Raw genomic sequence first — 27096 nt, 5'->3', positions numbered from 1 at the left:
TGTTCCAAATTAAAAGCAATGGACTGAAAAAGCTTGAGCAGCAAACGAGGTCAGGTATTGAAAGAAAGAAATTAAGCAGCAGATGCAATTGTTTCACAAGCTTTACGTTAAACTCTGGAGATTCTGACTGATCAGATCTAACAGGTGAGGCTGGTCAATTGTACTCCCGCTTCCACGTCCATTTCACAGGTCACAACCCCAAAAGTAAAACAACACCAACTCTTAAGAACTTCAAGCTTCCAGCACTTGGAAGTGCCACAGCACATTAAATTTGGGCAAAGTTTGGTCTGGATAGGCATAGTGCAATTCTGACCAGCAGTGGGGCAGAGAGAGAGAGAGTGAGAGAGAGAAGACAGACTGGTCTTAACTTGATGTGAGACATAAACATGATCAAAGGAGAACTTTAGTTTGAAAGTAGTCCCAAATTTGTTTTTCTTTGCTGCTGTGAAGGGTTAAGTTCTGTAGCAGTTCTGCACTGGTGAAGTCACTCAAAAGAAAGCAGTTCTGTATCCACTGACACTGTGAAGGATTATGCGTGTGTGTGTGATGGTCTGTCTGGGATAATCACTTGATTGATAATGTCTCAGCTGTTGATTTCCCACATAATATAGTAAAATGACCTTGGGACAACATACCATGTTGTTACTGAATATATGAAACTTATTTAAAGATAACCACTGCAGTGATTTCGATTAATCCCTCTGAACTTCCTTTGCAACTATAAGTGATTTGAACTGTGACTCGTGCAGTAGTAGTGGTGTTGACAAACCCTGCAAAGTTTCAGTTACGTATTTGTTTGGATGCATGCCAATGTAAAAGAGAGTCAGGCTCAATGGCTGGAATCTCATATAGTGTAGTCCACATTTGTTGGGAGATTAGGGAAATATCAAGTCAGGTCAGCTTTTTGTGCGTGGTCACATGGCTCTCAGCTCATTACACATGTCCGCACGGGGAACACAGTGAATCTGATGGAGGGGTTTGTTTGGGAGTCAATGGGCCTGATCTTACTTTCAAGTGCCAAAAGGTGCCTGGTGCATCTTTAAAGGGAACCTGGAGGGGCATTCATTCCCTGCAAGGCAAGAGCATATCCCTGACTGTCAGAGTGGATGCCTTTCTGACCCCTCCAGACCTCACCAGTCTGCCCCTGTCCCCCTTGGCTGGAAAGACTGCCATCCTTCTTGAATCAAGCTCGTTACATTCCAGCCTCCCTCAGTCATCTTCCATGCCTTGTGCATCTTAAAAGTACTGCCATCCAGTACGCTAAATCTGACAAGACACAGATGAACAGATGAAAGCAGCAGCGAATTGCATTCCAAGGCCCAGCAGGTACCTCGCATGCTGCATGCAGCCAGGCTTTGCCATTTTACTGTCAGTTCCAGAATTGCTCGCTGAGGCAGAGTTTGATCAACGTAAGGGAACCTAATTCTGGCATTTTAAATTCTTTTAATGACCAACCTTTAGTGCAAATGAATTCAAAAGGACTTCCCAATGCTTGCTGTCAGGAGGCTCGAACTGTCTTTATAACTCCGAGAATGGGACTAAAAACTTGATTCCGTCATTGGAAACTTGATTGTTGCAGAATGAAGTTCTACTGCCTGTCTTGGTTTCCCTCCCTGGGCAGCAATGCAAGATACTGCAGCCCCTATGAACTAAATCCCCGGTGATACCACTCCCCTCTTTTTCACTCTCTGCCAAACTCCAGTGTATTCAGCTTTGAGTCATCCTGGAACGAATAGTATCACAGCAAAATCAGGGTAAAATTAAGTGGCACCGAATTATCAGCTGCTTGTACATTTGTCTCAGAATCATAAGCATCTGGGTACAATTCTGATGCCAGGGTTTAAGTAAGAAAGAAGTCTGACACTAGTTGGTATTACTGATGAAGAGCTGCATTGTCAAGGATGCGAGTTTTCAGTTAAGATATTAAACTGAAGCTGCCTGTTTGGGAGGGTGGATACAATTCTGCAGTGTACTTTTGAAGAAGGGTGGGTGGCCATCCTCAGTGTCCTGTCCAATATTTATCTCTTGATCAACATCATAGCAGATAATTTAGTTATTATCACAGTGCTACCTCTGGGAGATTGTTGTGGGCATATTGTTGCTGTGCTTTATAAATGGACATCTTTCTTCCTGAAAAGCTAGGTCAAATCAGAGCAGGACTTATACATTTAATGGTAAGGTCCTGGGGAGTGTTGCTGAACAAAGAGACATTGGAGTGCAGGTTCATAGCTCCTTGAAAGTAAAGGCGCAGGTAGATAGGATAGTGAAGAAGGCATTTGGTCTGCTTTCCTTTATTGGTCAGAGCATTGAGTACAGGATTTGGGAGGTCATGTTGCAGCTGAATGGGACATTGGTCAGGCCACTTTTGAAATACTGTGCAATTCTGGTCTCCTTCCTATCAGAAGGATGTTGTGAAACTTGAAAGCGTTCAGAAAAGATTTACAAGGATGTTGCAAAGGATGTTGAGAGGCTGAACAGGCTAGGGCTGTTTTCCCTGGAACATCGGAGGCTGAGTGGTGACCTTATAGAGGTTTATAAAATCATGAGGGGCATGGAGAGGGTAAATAGACAATGTCTTTTCCCTGGGGTGGGGGAATCCAGAACTAGAGGGCATAGATTTTCGGGTGAGAGGGGAAAGATATAAAAGGGACCCAAGGGGCAACTTTTTTTATGCAGAGGGTGGTGTGTGTATTGAATGAGCTGACAGAGGAAGAAGTGGAAGCTGGTACAATTACAGCATTTAAAAGGCATCTAGATGGGTATATGAATAGGAAGGGTTTAGAGGAATATGGGCCAAATGCTGGCAAATGGGACTGGATTGGGTTAGGATATCGGGTTGATATGGACAAGTTGGACTGAAGGCTGTACATCTCTATGACTCTAACTATAACCAGCATGTTGTAAAACAAGATTCAATGAACTTGATTGTGTGTGTGGGCTAGCACAATGAAAATTTATAGGTAGCTGAAAATATTAAATTTCTTCACTAAAATCCTTCAGGGAAGCAAACTTGCTGCTCTGACCTACATGTGACTCTAGCCCTACACATCACGGCAGACTTTTAATATTTCCCAAATTGGCCTAGAAATCATTACAACAGGTAAGAAACATAGCATAGTCAGTGCCATGTCTGTCCTGAGAACAAATGGAAAATGCCCACAATATGTACACAAAAAGTTTGGTCGCAAGTACGTTGCCCATGCAGAGTTATTTTAGATTAGATTACTTACAGTGTGGAAACAGGCCCTTCGGCCCAACAAGCGCAATCCACCCAGACCCATTCCCCTACATTTACCCCTTCACCTAACACTACGGGCAATTTAGTATGGCCAATTCACCTAACCTGCACATTTTTGGACTGTGGGAGGAAACCGGAGCACCCGGAGGAAACCCACACAGACACTGGGAGAATGTGCAAACTCTACACAGACAGTCGTCTGAGGCGGGAATTGAACTTGGGTCTCTGGCGCTGTGAGGCAGCAGTGTTAACCACTGTGCCACCATGCTGCTCATGCTGTTCATTTGTACAACAGAAAGAAATCAGTGTGGGAGATTGCTTCCAGTATTAAACCTGGTAAGAGTTCCAATTGCTAATAAAAGTCATATATCTCAGTAAGAAGCTTGCCTTCCTCACAGACTATTTTAGAAAAAAAGTCTTTTTACAGTAACCTCCTTCTTAAAATCCTTGACATTCACTGGTATGGATCCATAGATACAGTGAGCCCAAGCAATTAGTGTCAATGAATCAGAATCAGACTTAATAATGAATACTAGTGGGCCCCTCAAATGTGAAAATAAAAAAGCAGCCTACCTGTTATTACACTTGGCAGTAGGAGCTAAATAATAGTGATTATCAGGAGAAACCAGTGCTTACTTAGAAAAGCAATTAGAATAGTCAATTATGGCATTGCTGCTGTCATCCAGATTTAGGCCAAATGACTCAGAACAGTCAGGATTAACCTTGCGCCACCCCCAGTGTACATTATTCAGCTCCATTCTGGGGAGTACTTGTATGGCACTAAGCCAAAAAAGTTCACAGTAGGCTTTTAATCCTCCTGCTAAATTTAAAACACACAAAGCAATGAATAATCTACTACCTCAGTGTGAAAATGATATTTCTACATTCAAGTATCCATCACATAAGCAGATAACATCTCAAAGCTGCACCTATTGCAATTATTTGAAATCAAGAACTTCACAACTTTCCACAGCACACAGCTTTTTAATTTCTCCAAGATGTAGCAACCTATAGAATAATTTATTTGTATTATCTTGATAACAAAACAAGGAATGAACTCAGAATAAGCAAAAAGCTTTGGGGTTTAAGTGATTGGTATAAGATACCTATTTCTATCTCACACTTTTCATTCTCTTTCACTTAAAGCCAGTGATTGGGAGGCCACCTCTTGTACTGCTGTATTGCGGCACTCATTGTCCATCGCTGTATTTATTACTTAGAAATGAGATCTGATACGTACTTTTTGCAAGGAGAGTTTGTTTTGCAAACACACTGATGATAAAGCAAGTGAGCTTGGTTTAGTTAGCTTCCAAGTGGCAACGCTGGTCTCATACTATTGATGCTCATGACACTATGAATAAATCACCTTGAAACATATTTATGGCTTCAGCAGATCAATAAGCAAACAGTCCTGCAGCCTCACACATTTTTGTGTCAAAAAAAAAAGGAGAATTGTCTGAAGGTATTCTTTTGTTAAAATGACAGTGGAGATCTGATTTTTCTGTTATTTCCCATGTGACGGCTTCAATACACAATCAAAAGCATGTCTTCGAGCAACTTCCATTTCGACTTGCTGCTGCATTTTGTGTTCACTCAGGTGGTAGATGTCAGTACAGCATTGGAAATTCATTCAGTGTCAGCAACAAACACTCTCAGTAGCTCCCAGCTGCACCAGTGTGAGCTTCTCAAAACAGCTACCTTTGTGAGTTCTCTGAGTGAAATTTGTGATTAATTTTGGCTGTTTGGCCGTGTGCCTACAGGTAGATGAGTTGAGACATTCTAATTTTATTTCACATATCAGCACAGCCTCTCGAATCATTAGGATTAGGCTGCAGTGGATTGTGGAGCCTGCTGATTTCAGTAAAAATAATTGGAACTCAACAATTCAAATCAGAACAAATCCAGTGAATAAGGGATGCAGGAAAACCAAATGATATGATTGTGAAGCAATCTCTTGTTAATGGTCACGTCACTGCTGGTATTAATAATCTGCTCAAGCATTGAACCGATAGTCTTCTGTGCCTTTCGACATCTCTGCATCAGTGCAACCTGATTATGATTGGAAAATGGACATGACAGAAATGTCCGGTTTTCGGACACAGCATCTGTTGTTGGGTAGCCCAATTTGAGTGTACTCCTTGCAATCATCTGTCAATGTACATTGAAATCAATCCAGCAGCCAGAAATAAAAGGCAAGTATGTTAAGTCACTGCAACGGTCTGTCTGAATAGAGGTGCATCAACAGTAACTATCAACCAAAGTACACGCATTAGGGTGTAGCTTTAGGTCAGGCATATACAGTTCATTTTAAACTAATCCACTCAACAATTCTCCATAGAGATATCAAGTAGGTTGTAAAAGGGCACCTGATCCAAGCCTATCCATTTCCCATGGGTGTATTAATTCAAAGTTCTTCCATGTGTACTTTATCCCACAACCTCATCCTACATGAAGATATGTGACATTCTCTAATGAGCTGCAGAGACCCATAAACAGCCAGGCAAAGAACGATACAGCAACAGTGACAAAAATGGCAAAACGTTATTTCAACCAGTTACTCATTTCCGTATTTCTGGTGGTTATCATAGGGACAATTCTGAACCTAAACTCTGGGCCGCATTCCCTTAAAATTGGTGCAATTGTCTTAACAGAATCTGATGATGCTCAGATTCAAAACAATGCAATTTATCTCACCTCTCTTTGTCCCTTGGTAGACCCAATAATACAACTCATACTTGGCTTCAAATGTGGCAATGCAAGTGAATGTTCAAAAATCTGCATTTGCATAGCACTTTGTCACATCCCTCCAAAGTACAGTATCCCAATGGATCTCACATTTAATCATGAGCAGCAATTGCTGTTAAGTGGATAAATATGGCAGCCAATTACACAGTCCCTTAAAAATGAGCAAGGTTGACGATATTTTTTCAATGAGTGTTGACAAGGTCACCAGGATAATTCTCTGCCAAAATAATATACATCAAAGAGCTGATTGGTGACAACTTCAAAATGTTGATTAGTGAGGAAATAGTGACGGTCTAGAAAATGGAATTGTGTATAGTTATCAATGAGGAAAAGGTAGACAGGTGATATTGTTAGAATGCACAGTAGAGCAAATCTGGAATGTGGTTAACCATAAAAAGCAAACAATACCAAATTTATAGCATGTTCTCATAAATATGTATGGGGGACGTTCTAAGAGAGGTAGAGCATGAGACGTATGAGCAGGACTCACATCTCTGACAAACAACAATGGTGCTTGCTGTGTTAAGACAATTGTACTAATTTTAAGGTAATACGGCCCAGAGTTTCCGAGTCAATTGAAGTATTGTCTTACCGGTGATGACGCTGGGAATCTTTGACAGGAAGCTCTTCACTGTTCGGATCATCACTCCACCAGCTTTGTCATCCTGCATCCGTGTGATGATATTTTCTATCTGCCAAAGTAAGTCAAATCTGTGGTTATTACACACTTTTTCTCCAGTTAATTTTTGTGCTTCTCAAGACGAAGCACATCAATCTTTTAAACCGTGCCAATATCAACATTTCGCTGGTGAGCTACAGTCTGAAGTTCTCCCTTGTCTAATCTCAGACCAGAAATCCCGGTTGAGGAGAGCTCTCCTGCTGTTTGATTATCATTTCTCACGGCAGCCCTCCAGCAGAGAGATTGGCAACTTCAGTGTATATTAGTTTCAAATCAAAATTCTTTTGTGCTCTGCAGCGATCCCATTTACAAATGGCCCGAACTCATGTCAAGACTTTTCTGGCCATTGTGACTAGCATGTGGCTTAGTTGGTAGCAGTCTTACCTCAGAGTCGCCATGATCTGGTTTCAAGCTCCATTGTGCATCTTTAGCAATGAAAACAAAATCAAAGCTGATATTTCAGTGCAACACTAAGTGATGTTTTATTGGAGTGTTGGCTCTTCGGTGAAATGACGAGCTAGGCCCTCTCTCTCTGCTGGCTGCGAGGATGTAAAAGATTTGATGGCACCATTCTGAACTGGTGTGTCCTGGTTAACATTTATTCCTCCAACACCGTAAAAAGATTATCACCTCATGATCATGCTGCTGCTTGTTCGATCTTTGTGTGCAAATTGACTGTTTTGTTTCCCTCATTAGTCACGACAGTGGTTTCTCTTAAAAAAGTTATTCATTGCCTGTAAAGTTTTTTGATGTGATTGAGAAAAAATCCAATTTTTATGCGTAGGAGCAAGAGTGTAAGTAAGGGAGTGTTCATAATTCAGATTCAATAAGATTGAAGAAATTTTTTTTTTAAATAAATCACCATTCTGTGTAAACGCCTATTTCAGCAGTGATTTATTAACCAAGTTGTTGATCCTCTAACGCTCAGCCAGAAGGTTTTTTTTTCCCAGTTCACTCAGGGATGTGGGCATTGCTGGCAGTGCCAACATTTATTGCCCTTCCCTAATTACCCTTCAGCTTTTATGCAGTTAACCACATCTGCTAGATGGACTTGTGATTGGATGTTACAGCACTTCAACATGACATAAGCCAGCAGGGCAAGGAAGTCTCCCTTTGGCCCGAGCAGGAATCAAACCCACCTGCTAGGCCGGGGGAAAGTACATATTTCTACTGAATCTACTGACACACATAGTCCCTGCTATCATTTGGAACTATCACTGACCCATGGTGATATTCCAAATACATTCCATCAGTTCAATATCACAGTGCTATAGTTTTATTCAAGAGTGAACCATGCGTATCACTACAATTGGACCCAAAGAGCCTTAACATAAACAGTTAACTCAGGAAATGCTGACAGAATGATTTGGTCTTCTATTCTCATGTTTGACAAAAAAAAATCATGTGATCCAGCCCAGTGCCCAATGAAGCAACGGTAATGGAGCTAGTTCAGTACATGCAGGAGACCAATATAAAATGGACCTTGTCCAGTCCAATATCCATGGGATAAGTGGAAGTGCTTTAACTACTGGACTGATAATCTCTGTGGACGGAGCTTTTTATAAATCAAAGCACCGCCATTGAAATAGGCAGTGATAAGCACGTTGACACTCATCGTATAACATCTTCCAGTATCCCTGAGAGTGGTTCTCAGGAAAGGCTTTCTTGTTGATTGTTGATAAAATGTCAATGGGAAAAAATGTCAGCTGATAATAAAAGCTGCAATTTTAATTGCATGTCAACTTGCAGCAACACCATCATCAAAGCCCCGGGGATCTGTGTTTACTTTCACAAACAATGTCACATCTTATCTGGGTAAATGTGCACTTTATCTTTGTAATAATGGTGACTGAAGAGCATCAGACAACAGGATTTCAAATGAGCATTGGAGTACAGATCTTTATCCACATTCATCACACAAGTGTCTAAATGCCTTCATGAATTACCTTTATCCAATAGCTGAATTGGAGACCAGTGTGCCCATGAGATACAGTAATACATGGAGGAATGTCACAAATGAAGACACTGTGGAAATGACTGAACCTTTTGCAGTCCATACTTCTATTTCATGCTTAATTGCAATTTGATGTTCACCAGATGCCACGAGAAAGCACATTTGGACAGGGTGCCAATTTCAGGATCTGAATCTTTGACAGAAAATTACTTGTAATCAGAATCAACAGATGTTGCCACTGTGTTAGCTTCAGCTTCATGCAAGCACGCCCACCCTGCTAAGCAGCATTCTCGCCACAACGTTAGTTTAACCACTATTCACACTCTAAGTACTTTTATGTGTTCACTGCATTTCAGTGGCTTTGGACATACTAGCACAGGATCAAAGCAGAACAACGGCGAGTACTGTATCAAACACTGAACTTAAACAATAACACTAATTGAGATCTACTGCCCTACTGATTTAAAGAAGCTTCCCTTAAAGTACCACATTAGGTCTTTTCAGCAGTACAGTGTAAGAGGAATTCCAGCAGTCGGGATGTGAACTTAGTTAGTAGAGAGGACACACAGGATTAAGGTGAGAACGCAAGAAACAAGAGTAGTTTTAGGAAATTCAGCCCTTCAAGTCTATCCTGACACACAATAAGGTCAACGCGAATCCGTTCTCAACTCCTCACAGCCTGCAACTCCTCTATATTTTAAAAATCTACCCTCCCCCCTTAAATACTTTCAGTGATCTAGCCTCCACAACTCTCTGCAGAAAGAATTCCAGACATTACCTACTCTCTGGGAGAAGAAATTCCTTTCCATGAATGCCCTCTTATTCTGTAATTATGCCTTCTGGTTCACCAGTTCTCCATTTGTGGAAACATCTTAACATCCATCTTTGTCAAGGCCTCCAGAATCTTGTTTATTTAAATATATACTTAAATATATAAAACATCATTCCGTGTACTTCTGAATGCTAATGAATTAAGACTTAACATGTTAGCTATTAGTAACATTGATAATGCCAACCCTTCACCACAGGAATCAGCTAAGTGAATCATTTCTGAAATGCCTCCAGGGTCAGTATTTTCTTTCTTAAATATGGGGACCAGAACATTTACACATGTACTCCAGGCGTAGCCTCACCAATACCCTCTGCAGTTGTAATGAGACTTTCTTGTTTTTAAACTCCAGCCTCTTTGCAATAAAGATCAAAATTCCATTTGCTTTCTTAATTACTTGCTGCACTGGCATGCTAACTTTTTTGTGTTTCATGCACAATAATGTCCAGATCCCTCGGTGTTGCTCATACTTTGGAGACTCTCTACATATTTAAATACCTCTGTAATTGTCCTTAGTTAAGTTAAGAAGCCTGGTTTGAGACCTGAATTCCTCTTTCTCAGACTGCATTTGAAATTCTACCACGTTGTGATTGCTAATCCCTACAGGACCCTTAACTATGAGAGGATTTTATTAATCCTACCTTGTTAACACATTACTAGATCAACAATGGCCTGTTCCTGGGTAGGTTGTACTATCCTAGAAGGAATCCCTAATGCACTCGACAAATACATCTTTCCATTAATAGGGTAACAGGTGGAAAGGCCTATCCCAGCAGATATAAATACACATGGTAGTAAATCAGAAAGAGGGATTGAATAAAATTAATGCAAGCAACATATTGGCAATGAGGAAATAAACAGAATTAAAGAGTGACAAATCCCTCGGACCCGACAGCTTCCATCAAGGCAGAAGTGGTTACTGCAGATGCTGGAGATTAGAGTCAATATTAAAGTGGTGCTGGAAAAGCACAGCAGGTCAAGCAGCATCTAAGGAGCAGGAAAATTGATGTTTCAGGCAAATAACCTGTCAATCCTGATAAAGGGTTTTTGCCCGATACATTGATTTTCCTGCTCCTTGGATGCTGTCTGACCTGCTGTGCTTTTCCAGTACCACTCTAATCTTGATCCCAGCTTCCATCAAGGTGTTAAAGGAAGTAGGGTTGTAAACGCCATAACTATAATCCTTGAGTTCCTTGGATACAGGAATCATCACTCCAGATTGGAAAATTGCTGGTGGCCCTCTGCTTTTTAAGAAAGAAGAAAGAGGAAAACCTGGATATTTCAGATCAGTTCGCCGAACATCTGTGGTGGGGAAATAGTTGAACTCTCCAATCGAGGATGAGCTAACTGAACATCCTGAAAAGTTTCATTAATGGAGAGCCAGCATGGATTCTAGACTGGTAGGTAACGCCTAACAAACCTTGAATTTTTTGAAGAGGGGGTGACTAAGGTAGTGGGAATGTTTATGGGATTTTTTTTTAACACTGACTTCCAGAAGACATTTGATAAAGTCTCACATAAGAGGCTGGCAATTATGGGTATTGAGGATAAACCACTGACGTGGTTGGGAAATTGGCTGAATGGCATGCAACTGAAAGTAGGGTTTAATGGGAAGGTCCCCAAATTGTCAGGATGTGACCAGTGATGTCCCACAAGGATCTGTTTTCAGACTACAAAGGGACATTGATAGACTAAGTGAATGAGGAGAAAGTGAGGACTGCAGATGCTGGAGATCAGAGCTGAAAAATGTGTTGCTGGAAAAGCGCAGCAGGTCAGGCAGCATCCAAGGAGCAGGAGAATCGATGTTTCAGGCATAAGCCCTTCTTCAGGAATGAGGAAGGTGTGCCAAGCAGGCTAAGATAAAAGATAGGGAGGAGGGACTTGGGGGAGGGGCATTTGGAATGAGAAAGGTGGAAGGAGGTTAAGGTGAGGTTGACAGGCCGGAGAGGGGGTGGGGGCGGAGAGGTCGGGAAGAAGATTGCAGGTCAAGAAGGCGGTGCTGAGTCCGAGGGTTGGGACTGAGATAAGGTGGGCGGAGGGGAAATGAGGAAGCTGGAGAAATCTGAATTCATCCCTTGTGGTTGGAGGGTTCCTAGGCATGGTCAGGTCCACACCCCCCACCACCCAACCTCCACTTCCAGCACCTTTCCCTGCAACTGCAAGAAATGCAAAACTTGCGCCCACACCTCCCCCTCACTTCCCTCCAAGGCCCCAAGGGATCTTTCCATATCCGTCACAAATTCACCTGCACCTCCACACACATCATTTACTGCATCCGCTGCACCCAATGTGGCCTCCTCTACATTGGGGAGACAGGCTGCCTACTTGGGAAACATTTCAGAGAACACCTCTGGGACACCCGCACCAACCAACCCAACCGCCCCGTGGCTGAACACTTTAACTCTCCCTCCCACTCCACCAAGGACATGCAGGTCCTTGGCCTCCTCCATCGCCAGACCATGGCAACATGACGCCTGGAGGAAGAGCACCTCATCTTCCGCCTAGGAACCCTCCAACCACAAGGGATGAATGCAGATTTCTCCAGCTTCCTCATTTCCCCTCCCCCCACCTTATCTCAGTCCCAACCCTCGGACTCAGCACTGCCTTCTTGACCTACAATCTTCTCCCTGACCTCTCCGCCCCCACCCCCTCTCTGGCCTATCACCCTCACCTTAACCTCCTTCCACCTATCGCATTCCCAACACCCCTCCCCCAATCCCTCCTCCCTACCTTTTATCTTAGCCTGCTTGGCACACCCTCCTCAATCCTGAAGAAGGGCTCATGCCCGAAACGTCGATTCTCCTGCTCCCTGGATGCTGCCTGACCTGCTGCGCTTTTGCAGCAACACATTTTTCAGACTAAGTGAATGGGCAAACTGTGGAGGATGGAGTTCAATGTAAGCAAGTGTGAGGTTATCCACTAACCACAAAGGGAAACAAAAACAGGGTACTTTGTAGATGGTAGGCAGTCAAATACTGTGGATATTCAAAGAGACTTGAGGGTCCAGATGTATAGATCTTTAAAATGCAGAAAATAATCAACAAAGCTAATGGAATGCTGGCCTTCACAGGATCACAATATTGATACAGTGCAGCACAGAGGAATCCTATCCGGGAAGCTTCCGACCATTAGCAAAGTAATGGAAGAAACATCCACACTTATGCAGTTTATGAATCAAATGCTCACTAATTCTCTGTGTTCCACCAGACTGCTAGGTTGCAGATCTTAATACTGCTTTGGTCTGACCTTACAAACCTAAGATTGTAAGGAGTGGACCACCTGGCCCTTCAAATCTGCTCCGTTCCTCAATATGTTTGATGTTTCGCCTCAACTCCATTTTCCCCACCCTATCTCCACATCCCTCAACTGAGAGAACAAAAATCAATCTTTCCCAGCCTTGAACATGGACAGAGTAGCTGTATTTCAGAGCGAAAATTGGCTCAGTTGCCCTTGACTTTAAGTCAGAATGTGGCAGATTGTGAAACTAATGAGCCATTGTTAAGCTGAAGTCTATGGGAATGAGTCTCTGGCTGGAATTATATCTACTATAATGGAAAATAGTTGGGCTGGATGCAAGTCACCAAGCTCACAACTGATGTGACTTACAGCAATTTCTCAGGGCAGTGTTTTAGGCTGCTTCAATAATAACTCTCCTCAGTCTCGTATATGATGATTCCACAGTGCTTAGCTCCATTCACAACTGCTTAGATAATGAAGCTGTCTGTGTCAAATGCAACAAGACCTGGGCAACATTCAGGCTCAGGGTAAGTAGCACTGTGCTAACCAAACATGAAGCAGAGAACCAACTTAAAGAAAGAGTGTTGCACCACTATCAATCTGAAAATAAAACTCTTTGTTGGATGTTGGAGTCACAGAGAAGGTTGGCATTTATTGCTCATCCTAACTATCCTTGAGAAGATGTGAGTGAGCTAGCTTCTCTACCCATCACAGGTCACACACCTACAGCACTGTGAAGGGGAGAGTTTGAGCTAATGACAATGAAGGCATGGAAAAATAGTTCTAAGTCACTTCAAGGCCCATGCCACCCTTGCTCTTCTTGGTGGTGGATTCCAAGGATCACCATTGATCAGAACCTTTACTGCTCATAATACTGTGGCTGTTGGAGCACATCAGAAACTGGGAATCCTGCAGGGAATGACTCAGCTCCTGACTTACCAAAGCCTCTCCACCAAGCTGACAGCAGACATGTCAAGAGTCTAATGACATACTCTCCATTTGTCTGGGTAAGTGGAATGAATGAAGAAGCACAACGATGTCCAAGCCAAAGCTCCCCATCCACTGAGTCAACCATCCACTTCCTCCACTCTCGGCATACTGTTGTAATTCAGCTTGTCGGGTCATTTTTCTAGCACTGGCCCATAATTACCGCAGTCATTGGATTCAATTTCACATCTCGCCAAGATGGAATGCAAACTCACTGCCAACCTGATTAACTATCGTACACTCAGATGCCCAGTTTACTGAGGCACATGCATTTGAAGCACTTTTCATAGAACTGTCAGCGTGAGGCAGATCCCCAGTTTGCAACTTCAGTTGCTGGTCAGGCACATCCACAAAAGGATATGTTTAAATTGGTTAATAGTGGCAAGCTGTGTCCATCATCGTTGGCTCCAGGTCAGTTCACCCAACCCAGAATCACAGGTTGTTGAGTTTTAAGCCAATCTGAGACTGTTTTCTTTCCCCTCTACAATTAGATCAATGATGAAAGTATCTACTTTGCAAAATGTATTTTCATTCATTACCGTCAAGTTTTATGAATTCTTGACCATTTTATTCCCCCAAAGAGAGAGGATTAGAATAAAGCGCTAAGTGAAATGTTTTATTTTAAGCAACCTTCAAGCAGGCAGTTCTAAAACAACGTTAGTCGAGATGTTCACAAGCTGGCTTTAAATGTCTTCATTTCGCAGACTTAGGCGCAGAAATTTGTCATTTCCATGCAAGTCATCAATAAAGCCAGCACCCCTGTTGTATTGCTGAGTCGATGGTCCAAGCATTTGGCAGGAGGTCTGATAGATCGCTACCTTCTGGCAGGTTACAATGAGAGGGGGATGAGAGCCTGCAGTCAGTTTAATTGGCTTCAGTTGGGATGGACTGTAAGGTGGAAGACATGCAGGAGTGACAATTTAGCAAATGTCGTTTAATCAAAGCCAGATGACTTGCTTTCGTGGGGACAGGTAATGCATTCATTATTTTACATTATTATGCAGCTTCCAATTAAACTATCTGGTCTGACTGTAATAGTTGTTCTCGATGTTTGTTTCAAAACACAGCACGTAATGCTCCATATCTGGTTTCACCTCACCAAGCACTTGCACAGTCTCATTCTGAAGAAGCTCACTATTGAAAAGTTGAACATATAGCCAAGGTCACAAGAGCACCCTTGCAATGTGAACACGCAGATCAACAAGGCTGCGCGAGTCATTAGGCATGAAGGTGATGCCCTCACACATACTTTAGCCAAAGAAAGAGCTTAACAGACTACAAAAGCATTCTCATTTATTTATCATAACTTTGACAGAAGATAAGCAAAACCTGGCATATTTCCTGCTGATATACCATCCTAGAACATAACAGTCCCAATTCAGCTAAAAACTCAAACTGATGATCTGCCTCATGCTGTCAGTTCTGTGAAAGATGCCTCAAATGCATGTGCCTCAGTAAACTGGGGATCTGAGTGTACGACAGTTAATCAGGGTTGGCAATGAGCTTGTATTTCACCTTGGCAAGATGTGAAATTGAGTCCAATGACTGCGGTAATTATGGACTAGTGCCAGAAAAATGATACTAAAAAGCTGAATTACAATGGTATGCCGAGAGTGGGGAGCTGGATATTTGAATCAGTCTATGGGCAGCTTTAGCTTGCATGTTGTTATGTTTCTGAATGCTGCTGTCCTTTTAAACTCACCTTCGAGAATTCAAAGTTCATTTCAAAAACCATACTTTACTCTGAACTTAAAGGCAGCTCCTTAGGGAAGTCTTAGTGTTACATGATCAGCAATTCCCTGGGTATAAAGACAAAAGGAGACCCTTCAGTTGGAGATTTGTGACTGGGGTTACAGGTTGGAGAGTGAAGGTGAGAAAAGGAGCAAAATTGAAAGTACTTTTTCATGTTCAATTCCACTTGTAATGAAAGCCAGCATTCCATTAGCCTTCCTGAGCAAGAGTCAGGAGTGGGAAATGCTGGAAGTCAAAACTAATCTCATTTGTCAAATGGCAGGCTTTGAACTACTGCAGCAACTGTTGATCTCGCTGATCTTCCATCTCACTCATCTAAAGCAGGCAATCTTCTGCATTTGATTTTTTTAATACTTCCCCAATATTCACTCTGTACCTTGCAATAACTAATAAAGTAAACTGCAGCTTGAGTTAAATGAAAACAGTTGGAAATATCAAGTGTCTTCCCATATTTAATGCCCAGGGGCAGAGTGAGGGAGATGGGGAGGGGCAGAGTGGGGATGGGGGACAAGACAGGCAGAGGCAGAGCGGGAGAGAGATTGGGGGTGGGGGGGGGGCAGAGTGGGAGGGAAATGGGGACAGGGGAAAGGCAAAAATCGACTACCTTCCTGTATTCTTCTTAATTTCAACGGTGGAATCTTCGTCCAGGATGAGGACCTGAAAGGCATATTGACTTCAGCAGCTAGTGTCCAATTTGATTTTTAATGAGCAGGCTGATTTGTGCCCAGAAAATGTGCTCACCACCCACTTAAAGATGGCAGGTGGGCCCCTCTGGCAAGGCATCCAATAGCAGGGCCTCTAGCACTGACAAGTCAGCAGCATACCATCAAGGCTGAAAGTGTTGATGCAGGTTGGACAGAGAGAGAGAGAGAGAGAGAGACAAGGGCATATAGAAAGCAAGAGAGAGAAACAAAGAAAGAGACACAGAGAGAAAGAGAGACACAGCGGGGGCACACCTCAGAGATGACGGTGCCCTCTGAAAAACCTTTAAATATTAGCATCACACGGGTCACATGTGTCAGGCTTTTGTCAAAATGCAGGGTCAACCTCTCTCTCCTGGACGGACAGTGGCCACAGTTGTTGCCTTGTGACTGTGGCAAGTGTAGGAAGGGAGCTCTCTGAGCTTGATGAAGCCCTGGTTCCCCCACTCCAGTATTTGGGAACCAGAAGACATAGGAGCAGAAGTCAGCCATTCAGTGAGATGACTTGGTAATCCTTAATTCCAATTCCCTGCAATTTCCCCCATAACTCTTGATTCCTCCACTGATTCAAATTCTGTCTATCTGAGCCTTGAGTATACCTAATGACTCAGCCTCCACAGCACTCTGCAGTGAAGAATTCCACAGACTCCGTACTTTCTGAGAGAGTTACCACCTTCTCAGGCCTCCTTGACCATTTGAGCACATTTTAGCCTCAGTGGAAGGGTAATCCCACTTCTTCCCGTGGCCTTGATTGGCTGAATGGGCCTACCCACTCTTTGCATTCACCCTACTTCATCAATTCTCCTGGAATGAAAACACCGACAGGTGGCATCATGTTGGGAGACTAGCATGCCGACTTGTGGTGAGACATTGTCAAAAAGGGTGGCGCTGGAAAAGCACAGCAGCTCAGGCAGCGTCTGAGGAGCAGAAGAGTCGACGTTTTGGGCATGATGCTGGCATTGTTGGCCCATTCCCCGGCATTCCTGCTTCTTTGGTGCTTAAAAATCCAGTCTTGGCACATAATCATAGCCGCGCTGAAAGAAATTATTCAGCCCATGTCAGTTCTTTGCAAAAGCATTTCAGCCAGACCCACTCCCCATGCCCGTTCCCCTACCCCTGGAATTTATCTTTCTTTAGCAGCTTATCCAATTCTTTTCTGAAAACTACAACAGAATTAGCCTTCAGCAGACTCCTACACACTATCCTGCGATCAACTGCACAAACAAAATTGGTTCCCTTGTCAATCACCTCAAATGGCATCCAATAGTTTTTGATACCTCTGCCAATGGGAACAGTTCCTCTTTATCTGCTCTATTTGGACAGGTATTTGCCTAAAACAATTTGTAAAATTTGTCACAGGCAGATTGTGCAGAAGATGGCACAGTTTAGTCAGTATTGTGTGGCTAAATATCTAATCCTGGCGAGAACATGTAAGAATTATTATGCATTGCACGTACAAAGGTATTTAATTTTTTTCCTGAAATTGCTCAAAGTTAGAATGAGCTGTCAAAATCCCAACTAATATTGTGTAAAAACCTGAGGAATGGAGAGACTAAAGCAGAAAAAGCTTGGAGAAAATTCACAGTGAGAACCCAGGAACTAGTCAAGTTCAATTGGCTACCGGCTTTTCAGTCTTACAGCATGAACCTCACCAGAGGGCAGGCAAATGCCAGCCAACACAAGCACCACTGGCAGGCAATTATTGTGGTGAAAGAAGCCTGGCACTGCGTGAAGATGCTGTCAAGCTTAATCTGGTCTTTTCAACTGGCCAATCCTACCACTTCAAGATGGAAGTGAATGAGGATGGCTCAACATTCATCCACTGACACATACCTTAGAAAGGAGATCAGAGCCTGACCTGGGGTGGGGGTTGAGCAGGGTGGCTGAGTAGATTAGCACTGCTGCCTCACTGTGTCAGGGACCCATATTCGATTCAGGCTTGACTTACTGCCTGTGTGGAGTCTGCGTGTTCTCCCTGCGTCCGCATGGATTTCCTCCAACAGCCCAAAAATGTGCAGGTTAAGTGGATTAGTCATGCTAAACACGGGGTGCTAGGGATAGGGTGGAAGGTTGGGTCTGTGTGGGACGCTTTTCTGAGGGTAAGCGTAGACTCAGTGGGCTGAATGGCGTCTTTCCGCATTGTCGGGATTCGATGACAACTCATCGGTGTAACCCAGTCAGCCCTTTACTCGTACCTACTGATAACACTCTCGGAAAGAACCCATGTTACTTATTAGCCACTGCTGTGGGGAGGGAGGGTGCAATCTTGAATATTGAGCAATGATGCCACTTAAAGGGGCTGTTAATTTGAGCTGTGGGACAGATTTTCCATCAGAGGTGTATATGGTTGAAGCAAGTACTGAGCACATTGGAAACTGTCTGGAAAAGCCCATATGAAAGCAACAACCAGAAGGAGAGAGACATCTTTCCCCCAGGTGGTAGGAAGCCCTACAAGTATCAAGCACATTGTCAAAGAGAAGAGATGACAGAGTTAGTGCCAGCCAAACGACTAGTGCACTGGACATATCTGCGATGTTACAATATCTCACCAGAGTTGTCAAGCAAACAGCACAGTTCTCTTACTCTCTTATAGAGTCATAGAGATGTACAGCATGGAAACAGACCCTTCGGTCCAACCTGTCCACACTGACCAGATTCCCAACCCAATCTAGTCCCACCTGCTAGCACCCGAACCATATCCCTCCAAATCCTTCCTATTCATATACCCATCCAAATGCCTCTTAAATGTTGCAATTGTACCAGCCTCACCAATCACAAAACCTCCCTCTCCTGCTTTCCTTCATTCTCCGGCACTACACTTTCCTCTCTTCATACCTCACTCACCAATATAACAAGCTTCATTTACCCACATCCTACATCTTGATGATCATCTATATATTCCAATGTGACATGTATTTTCTCCTAATGACTCACAAGATGGTTATAAGACATTTGTTTACAGAGAAGGTCACACACAATTCCAGACAGCAGGCTTGCACCACCTATGCGCTTTCTTTCCCATCTGGAGAAAGTGTACTGAGCATCAATGGCAGATGCAGAACTGAGGCTGTTTCTTGAGAATTTCAAGCTTTCAATTTGGACTATCTCTTCCATGATGCCAACGTCTTGCTGTGTCAATCCTATTCATGCTGAACTGTTCACCTCCCTTCCCAGTCCCCATGGAGCTGATTCTGCTCATGGTTCTCTCCCTTCAGATGTTGCCCCTCTTCCCTTTAGATCCATGACCACCAGCTCCTTCAAGAAAACACATGTTGACCTCACCATCGTCATAAACCACGACCTCATCTCCAGCCTCCCATCTCTCAGCTGGCTGGCATCACTGATGGGAGTGTCACACCAAAGTTTATTCACAAATAATTATCTGAGGGATAGGGAACTTAATGTTTGGTGAAAGTTGCGGAGAAGATTAGATTAGATTCCCTGCAGTGTGGGAACAGGCCGTTCGCCCAACCAGCCCACACCAACCCTCTGAAGAGTAACCCACCCAGATCCATTTCCCTCTAACTAATGCACCTGACACTATGGGCAATTTAGCATGGCCAATTCCCATAACCTACACACCTTTGTACTGTGGGAGGAAACCCACGCAGACATGAGAAGAATGTGCAAACTCCACACAGACAGTTGCCCGAGGTTAGAATCAAACCTGGGACCTTAGCGCTGTGAGGCAGCAGTGCTAACCACTGTATTACCGTGCCTCCCAAGGCTGGAATTGAACCCAGGTCCCCAGCACTGTGAGGCAGTAGTACTAACCACCGAGCCACCATGCCAGAAGAGTGGCGAGTCTGTGAAATTCTCAGCCACAGAAAGTGGTTGAGGACAAACATGGAATGTTTTCAAGTACGATTTAGATATAGTTCTAAGTACTAGGGATCAAAAGATGAAGAAAGAAGGCACTGAGTTGGATGATTAGCCATGATCTTAATGAATGAGAGACTAGGTCCAAAGGGCTGAATGGCCTACTCATGTTTTCTATGTTTCTATGTAAAGAAAGAGGTTTAAAGGGACAAGGAGTAAATTTCTGTACTGGTCTGGGCTTCTCTGGCAGGAACAGGGAATATATTCTTGACGGTATAGGATTATTTTCACAAGGTTAAGTACTGACCTGTTTCTGTTTGAACAGCTTGAATTATTAATGGAATCCATCCATGGGCTTGCTGCTGGGAACATTTCAATAGCTGGAGTTTAACCAGTGGTACAGAAGGTTTCACCTTGTCAAAATCAAATGAAAAGGTATGTTCAGACCGTCTGAGTAAACATCTCAGGCAGGAGCATGCAAACACCAAGAACGAGAACGGGCGAGGGAGAATTTTAAAGAAGGACAGTAATTAATGATAGACGTTGGGTGCAGAAGCTCCGGCCACACTTTTACCAACAGATATTACCATCCTCGCTGACTGAGGACTGAGACAAGGTGATCAATGACAGAAAATACAAGTCCTATCGAACAAGAAAGAGACCAAGAAATACACTGATTGCAGGATTCATTTGAATGTAGAACCTTATTTCTCTAGAATTTCTCAGTTTTCAATTTGGACTCTTTATGTCTCGTCCATGATGTTAACTTCTTGTTCCCATTCGCACTGACCTGTTGACGTAGCTTGCTGGTCCCCATGGGAGCTGACTCTGCCCATGGTTCTCCCCCTTCAGCTATTGCCCCTCTTCCCTTTAAATCAGCTGCCACCTGCTCCCGGAAGGAAACCAGCCTTAACTCTACCTTACTGCATACTGAAAGAGCTCTTGTAAATGATGTGATTGTGACAAAGGAGAACTTCTTTTCTCATCCCACTCAACCTGCCTGCAGTCTTTAGCAGCATTGGCCACACCAGCCTTCTCCAGTGTTATCCAGGTGGGCGGAGCTGTTCTCATACTTTTCTATCTGATCGTAGAAAGAGAATCATCTAAAATGTGGACTTGTTCTCCTACTTCTTATTGTTATCACCAAGGCTGCCTTTTTCTACCTCCTTCTCATCACCCTGTTCCTGCTCTGCCTCAGCTGAGATCCTCATGCGTAAATGTCACCTAGTGACCCGATGAGTGCACTCTTGGCTGTTCTCCCGGCATTAACTTAACCTGTCTCCATGGAAAGTCCAAGGTGGAACAAGTTACCCAATGTCATTTGTTTTCCTTTCTACACGCTACTCTCCATACAACTATTGCCAACATCAGAACAACATCGCGTTAACTTTGCAATTTTCTAAAACTCTGCTGTTAATGTGCGAACACACATTAAGTCTCACTGACCTGCAATAAAAACTACTTCTGAATAAATTTGGCAGCAAAGGCCAGGATAAATCATGTTGATGGGCTGGCCAGAACAGAAGGCTGTCTGCTTGTGGATGAGATCCATTAATGACCAATAGCGATCAGACCTTAGGCCTAGATCTTGAGCTGTGGGTTTGGATCTTATTGGTAAGTTGCACTATTTTTCTGATGTTAGCAATAATTGTATGGAGAATAGCATGTAGAAAGAAAACATTGGGTAACTTGTTCCATCTTGGACTTTCCATGGTGACAGGTAAAAAGGTAGAGTGCAGCCCAGTTGCTTACACATGTGAGTTTACAATTCACTGGGAAAGTGATCAGTATTTATTGAAGCAAACGGTTTTGAGAAAGAGTGAGAATATCACATGCTGTTCCAATAGAGAATGCCAGTTATAGCAGAATTATCTCATTGAGTCCCGAGGTCCTACAATTGCATAGGTAGAGAGGTTTTAATCCGGGGTCCAAGGAGAGGAGTTCAGAATGTAAAGAAGCTGTAGTGTGCCTGTTTTTGTGCACCTGAAAGCAGTTAACAGCAGGTAGAGTGCAACTGACAAAGGTTTTCCACAAACTCTCAAAACTGGCAATAATCACATGACAAAGACCTTGAAGGCGTAGACATAAGACATCATTCCACAATAGAGATGATTCCAAACACCTGGAAATCTCTTCAGTTCTGACCTCATTGATCAAGTCTCAGCAGGCTCTTCAGTTTCAATATATTAAGCTGTCGTCCAGTTCTAATCGAGGTTTCCAGTTATTTTCTTCTTCTCACTGAATCTCCTCCACACAGTCCAGCACTCCCTCTTCTCACCGAATCTCCACCGTGCACTCCACCCCTCCCTCTCCACCTATGAAAGATAATTAAGTCCTCTGCGTCCATTATCCTATCTCTTGCTCTGAGTAAAGTATAAAGGATAATCCAGCAAAAGAGCTGGGTGGTTTGTCATTTTGTGCCAAATGACCAAATGAAATGACCTTCCCTCCATCATAATGACAGAAGAAGGAATGTTGCCTGATGATTGTATAATGTTCAGCACCATTCCTCAGATACTGAAGCAGTCCATGTTCAAATGCAGTAAGACTTGGACAATATCCAGGTTTGGGATGGCAAATGGCAAGTAATATTCAAACTACACAAGTGCCAGGTAACATTCATCTCCAACAAGAGAAAATCTAACCAACAATCCCTTTACATTCATTGGCAAGACCATCACTGAATGCCCCATTAGTAGCACCACGCCGGGGGTTACCATTGACCAGAAACTCATCTGAACAAGTCAAATCAATATTGTAACTTCGAGAGCAGGTTAGAGGCAAGGAACCTAGCAACAATCAACTCACCTCCTAACTCCTCAAAGCCTGTCCACAGGGTACAATGAAGAACTTTGATGGAAACCTCTCCACTTGCCTGGATAAGTGCAGCTCCAACAATGCTCAAGGCACACGCACCATCCAGGATAGAGCAGCTCACACCCACAAACATTCACTCCTTCCAACACCAAAACCCTGTAGCAACAATGTGTACTATCTACAAGTGAAGTACAGATATTCACCAAGGCTCCATTGATACCCATGATCACTATCGTTTAAAAGGACAAACACAATAAACATCTACAAGTTCAGCTCCAAATCACCCAGCACATCACTGTTCCTTCAGTATCACTGGGTCGAAGTCCTGGGATTCCCACCCTACTCCACACTCCTCTGAATGTGCCAACAGCAAATTCAAGAAGGCAGCTCACCACCACCTTCTTAAGGGCAACTGGGAACAGTCAATAAATGCTAGCCCATCCAAGCAAGTCCATATCGCCTGAATGAATAAAATAAATATGAATTGGCAGCATGAGTAGACCATCCAGCTCGCTGAGCCTACTCTGCTGTTCAGTAAGACCTTGGATGGATCTGATTTTGCCTCACCTCCATATTCTGCCTATCCTAGATTGTCTCACCTGTAGTCAAGCATCTATCTATACTGCTTTGAAACTGTTAAATGACCCCACCTCCATTGGTATTTGGGAAAGAGAGTCCCAAAGACCGATAACAATCTGAGAGAAAATAAATGTTAAATGTTTTAATTGTGTTCCTAATTCTAGTGATGTCCAGTTAAGGCCAGTTTTATGAGTGGTGCTGTGGAAATCAATTTTCCTTTGATCTGTTATGTCCTATGAATATGCTTTGGATTGGAATCGAAATGCAACTGAGGAAAAGTGACTATAGTGGCACAAGGTGCTATTTAGTGAAACCATTGCTGCAGGCCAATACTACATAAACAATTTAACAAAGCAGTTCTCTGCCATCTGCAGACCTCCTTCAATCTGACTTTCACAGGAGTGACATTTCAAAAACATTGCATTCACCAGGAGTATTCAGTTGATTTCCGTGCATCACCAAAGGATTTGATCCTCATTACCTTCGTTTATCGACTGATAGGACCCTAATTAGTGAGACTTAATGAGCTGATTATAAAAACATTACTACCAGTGACTTCCCTTGTTTGGAATTTTAAAATCACACAACACCAGGTTATAGTCCAACAGGTTTACTTGGAAGCACTAGCTTTCAGAGCGCTGCTCCTTCACCAGGCGGTTGTGGAGTATAAGACTGTAAGATACAGAATTTATAGCAAATATTTACAGGGTGATGTAACTGAAATTATACATTGAAAAATACCTGGATTGTTTGTTAAATCTCTCATCTTTTGGAAGTAACATGTTGGTTTCAGTTCTTTCAAAAGTAAATCATGGAATCTTTTTAAAGTTACCTTTGAAAGAACTGAACGAGATCTTTCTGGACAAGACCTTCAGCGAGGTTATTACACCAATCATGCCAGAAGAGAGCAGAAGAGAGCAGACAATGAGGAAGGCAGAGAGGAGACAGACTCCAGGGGAAGTACCTGTCAGGAACAAGTTGAAGCTTTTGGAAACAGTAGAGACTGATGACACTGCCAGTTCGCAAGGCGGCCAGGTCTGTCAATCAAAGGTTGGCGCAGAGGCAGAGCGGAAGAGTCAGACATCGCACAGAGCCGTGGTAATAGGGGACTCCATCGTGAGAGGAACTGACCGGGGTTTTTGTGGCAGCAGACGGGGTTTAAGGATGGTGTGTTGCCTTCCTGGTGCCAGGGTGAAAGACATCGCGGACAGAATGCAGGAAATCCTCAAGGACGAGGGTGAAGAGCCAGAGGTGGTGGTACATGTCGGCACAAATGATGTCGGGAAGAAGAGGAGGAACATACTACAGCGGGACTTCGGAGAACTAGGAAGAAGGCTGAAAAGCAGGATGTCCAAGGTGGTTATCTCCGGTTTGCTTCCAGTTCCTCTGACTGGTGTGGCCAGAAACAGGGAGATAATGGACTTGAACGTGTGGTTGGGGAACTGGTGCAGGAAGCAAGGATTTAAATTCTTGGATCACTGGGGTATATTTTGTGGTAAGCATAAATACTACAAGAGAGATGGTTTACACCTTAATAGGTTAGGGACCAGCATTCTGGCAGGCAGGTTTTCTACTGCAACACAGCTACATTTAAACTAAGTAGCGGGGGGGAGGGGACAAACTGGATGTTTAAAAAGGAAATTGAAGGGAAAGTTAGAACAAGAGAAGTCAAGAAAGACAACTGTATCAATGAGGCAGAAAACTCGGAAAGGCATCATGCTGTAAGGTTGAGTGAAATAGGGATTGATGGGAAGGGTAAGAGCAGTAACAAATTAAAAATACTATACATGAATGCACGAAGCATTAGACATAAGATGGATGAGCTTGAGGCTCTTTTGGAAATTGGCAGATACGATATTGTGGGGATAACTGAGACGTGGCTTCAAGTGGACAGGGCCTGGGAAATGAATATTCAAGGCTACACGTGCTATCGTAAGGACAGACTGACGGGCAGAGGGGGTGGGGTGGCCTTGTTGGTAAGGGAAGATATTCAGTCCCTTGCACGGGGGGACCTAGAGTCAGGGGATGTAGAGTCAGTGTGGATAGAGCTGCGAAATACTAAGGGTAAAAAGACCCTCTTGGGAGTCATCTATAGGCCCCCAAACAGTAGTCTGGATGTCGGATGTAAGTTGAATCAGGAGCTGAAATTGGCCTATCACAAAGATGTTACTACAGTTGTTATGGGGGATTTTAACATGCAGGTAGACTGGGAGAATCAGGATGGTATTGGACCTCAAGAAAGAGACTTTGTGGAGTGCCTCAGAGATGGATTCTTAGAGCAGCTGGTGCTGGAGCCGACCAGGGAGAAGGCAATTCTGGATCTGGTATTGTGTAACGAACCAGAATTGGTCAGAGACCGTGAAGTGAAGGAGCCATTGGGAAGTAGTGACCATAATACATTAAGCTTCAATCTGCAATTTGAGAGGGAGAGGGTACAGTCGGAAGTGACAGTACTTCTGTTGAATAAAGGGAACTATGGAGCTATGAGGGGGGAGCTGGCAAAAGTTCCATGGTGCAATATCTTAGCAGGGATGACAGTGGACGAACAATGGCGGATATTTCTGTGTATAATGCAGAAGTTGCAGGATCAGTTCATTCCTAAAAGGAAGAAAGGTCCCAGGAGGAGGCATGGGCGGCAGTGGCTGACGAGGGAAGTAAAGAAACATATAAAGGGAAAAGAGAAAAAGTATAACATAGTGGGATAAGTGGGAAAACTGAGGACTGGGAAGCAAAGATAAGTGGGAAAACTGAGGACTGAGGACTAAAGAGCAACAGAGGATTACTAAGAAGGAAATACGCAGAGGAATAATGAGGTACGAAGGTAAACTGGCCAATAATATAAAGGAGGATAGTAAAAGCTTTTTTAGATATGTGCAGGGCAGAAAAATGGTTAGGACTAAAATTGGGCCCTTTAAGACAGAAACAGGGGAATATATTACAAGGAACAAAGAAATGGCAGAAGAATTAAATGGGTACTTCAGATCTGTGTTCACTGGAGAAGACACAGGCAATTTCCCTGAGGTAACAGTGGCTGAAGGACGTGAACTTAAGGGAATTTATATTTGCCAGGATTTGGTGTTGGAGAGACTGTTAGGTCTGAAGGTTGATAAGTCTCCGGGGCCTGATGGTCTGCATCCCAGGGTACTGAAGGAGGTGGCTCGGGAAATCGTGGATGCGTTGGTGATTATTTTCCAGAGTTCAATAGATTCGGGGTTGGTTCCTGAGGATTGGAGGGTGGCTAATGTTATACCACTTTTTAAGAAAGGTGGGAGAGAGAAAGCAGGAAATTATAGACCAGTTAGTCTGACCTCAGTGGTGGGAAAGATGCTGGAGTCTATTATAAAGGATGAAATTACGGCACATCTGGATAGTAGTAACAGGATAGGACAGAGTCAGCATGGATTTATGAAGGGGAAACCATGCTTGACTAATCTTCTTGAATTTTTTGAGGATGTAACTCTGAAGATGGACGAGGGAGATCCAGTAGATGTAGTGTACCTGGACTTTCAGAAAGCTTTTGATAAAGTCCCACACAGGAGGTTAGTGAGTAAAATTAGGGCGCATGGTATTGGGGGCAAAGTACTAGATTGGATTGAAAATTGGTTGGCTGATAGGAAACAAAGGGTAGTGATGAACGGCTCCATTTCGGAATGGCAGGCAGTGACCAGTGGGGTACCGCAGGGATCAGTGCTGGGACCGCAGCTTTTTACAATATATGTTAATGATATAGAAGGTGGTATCAGCAATAACATTAGCAAA

At 43.3% G+C, this 27096-nt stretch overlaps 1 protein-coding gene across 4 annotated transcripts in view; it reads right to left on the bottom strand.

Moving 5' to 3' along the window:
• The window catches only part of LOC122553806 (regulator of G protein signaling 6-like), a 618547-nt gene that overhangs the window by 165000 nt on the left and 426451 nt on the right, over positions 1 to 27096 (bottom strand). For all 4 annotated transcript variants that reach the window (XM_043698155.2, XM_043698156.2, XM_087990093.1 and 1 more), the window contains one exon: positions 6576 to 6675. In XM_043698155.2, the coding sequence (XP_043554090.2) occupies positions 6576 to 6675 (100 nt within the window). The remainder of the gene's footprint in view (positions 1 to 6575; positions 6676 to 27096) is intronic.

The sequence above is a fragment of the Chiloscyllium plagiosum genome, unplaced genomic scaffold (genome assembly GCF_037043375.1).
Source record: "Chiloscyllium plagiosum isolate Xiang-an unplaced genomic scaffold, Cpla_swu_hap1 HiC_scaffold_8, whole genome shotgun sequence".
Lineage (NCBI taxonomy): Eukaryota > Metazoa > Chordata > Chondrichthyes > Orectolobiformes > Hemiscylliidae > Chiloscyllium > Chiloscyllium plagiosum.
This window is presented reverse-complemented; position numbering and strand designations above follow the sequence as displayed.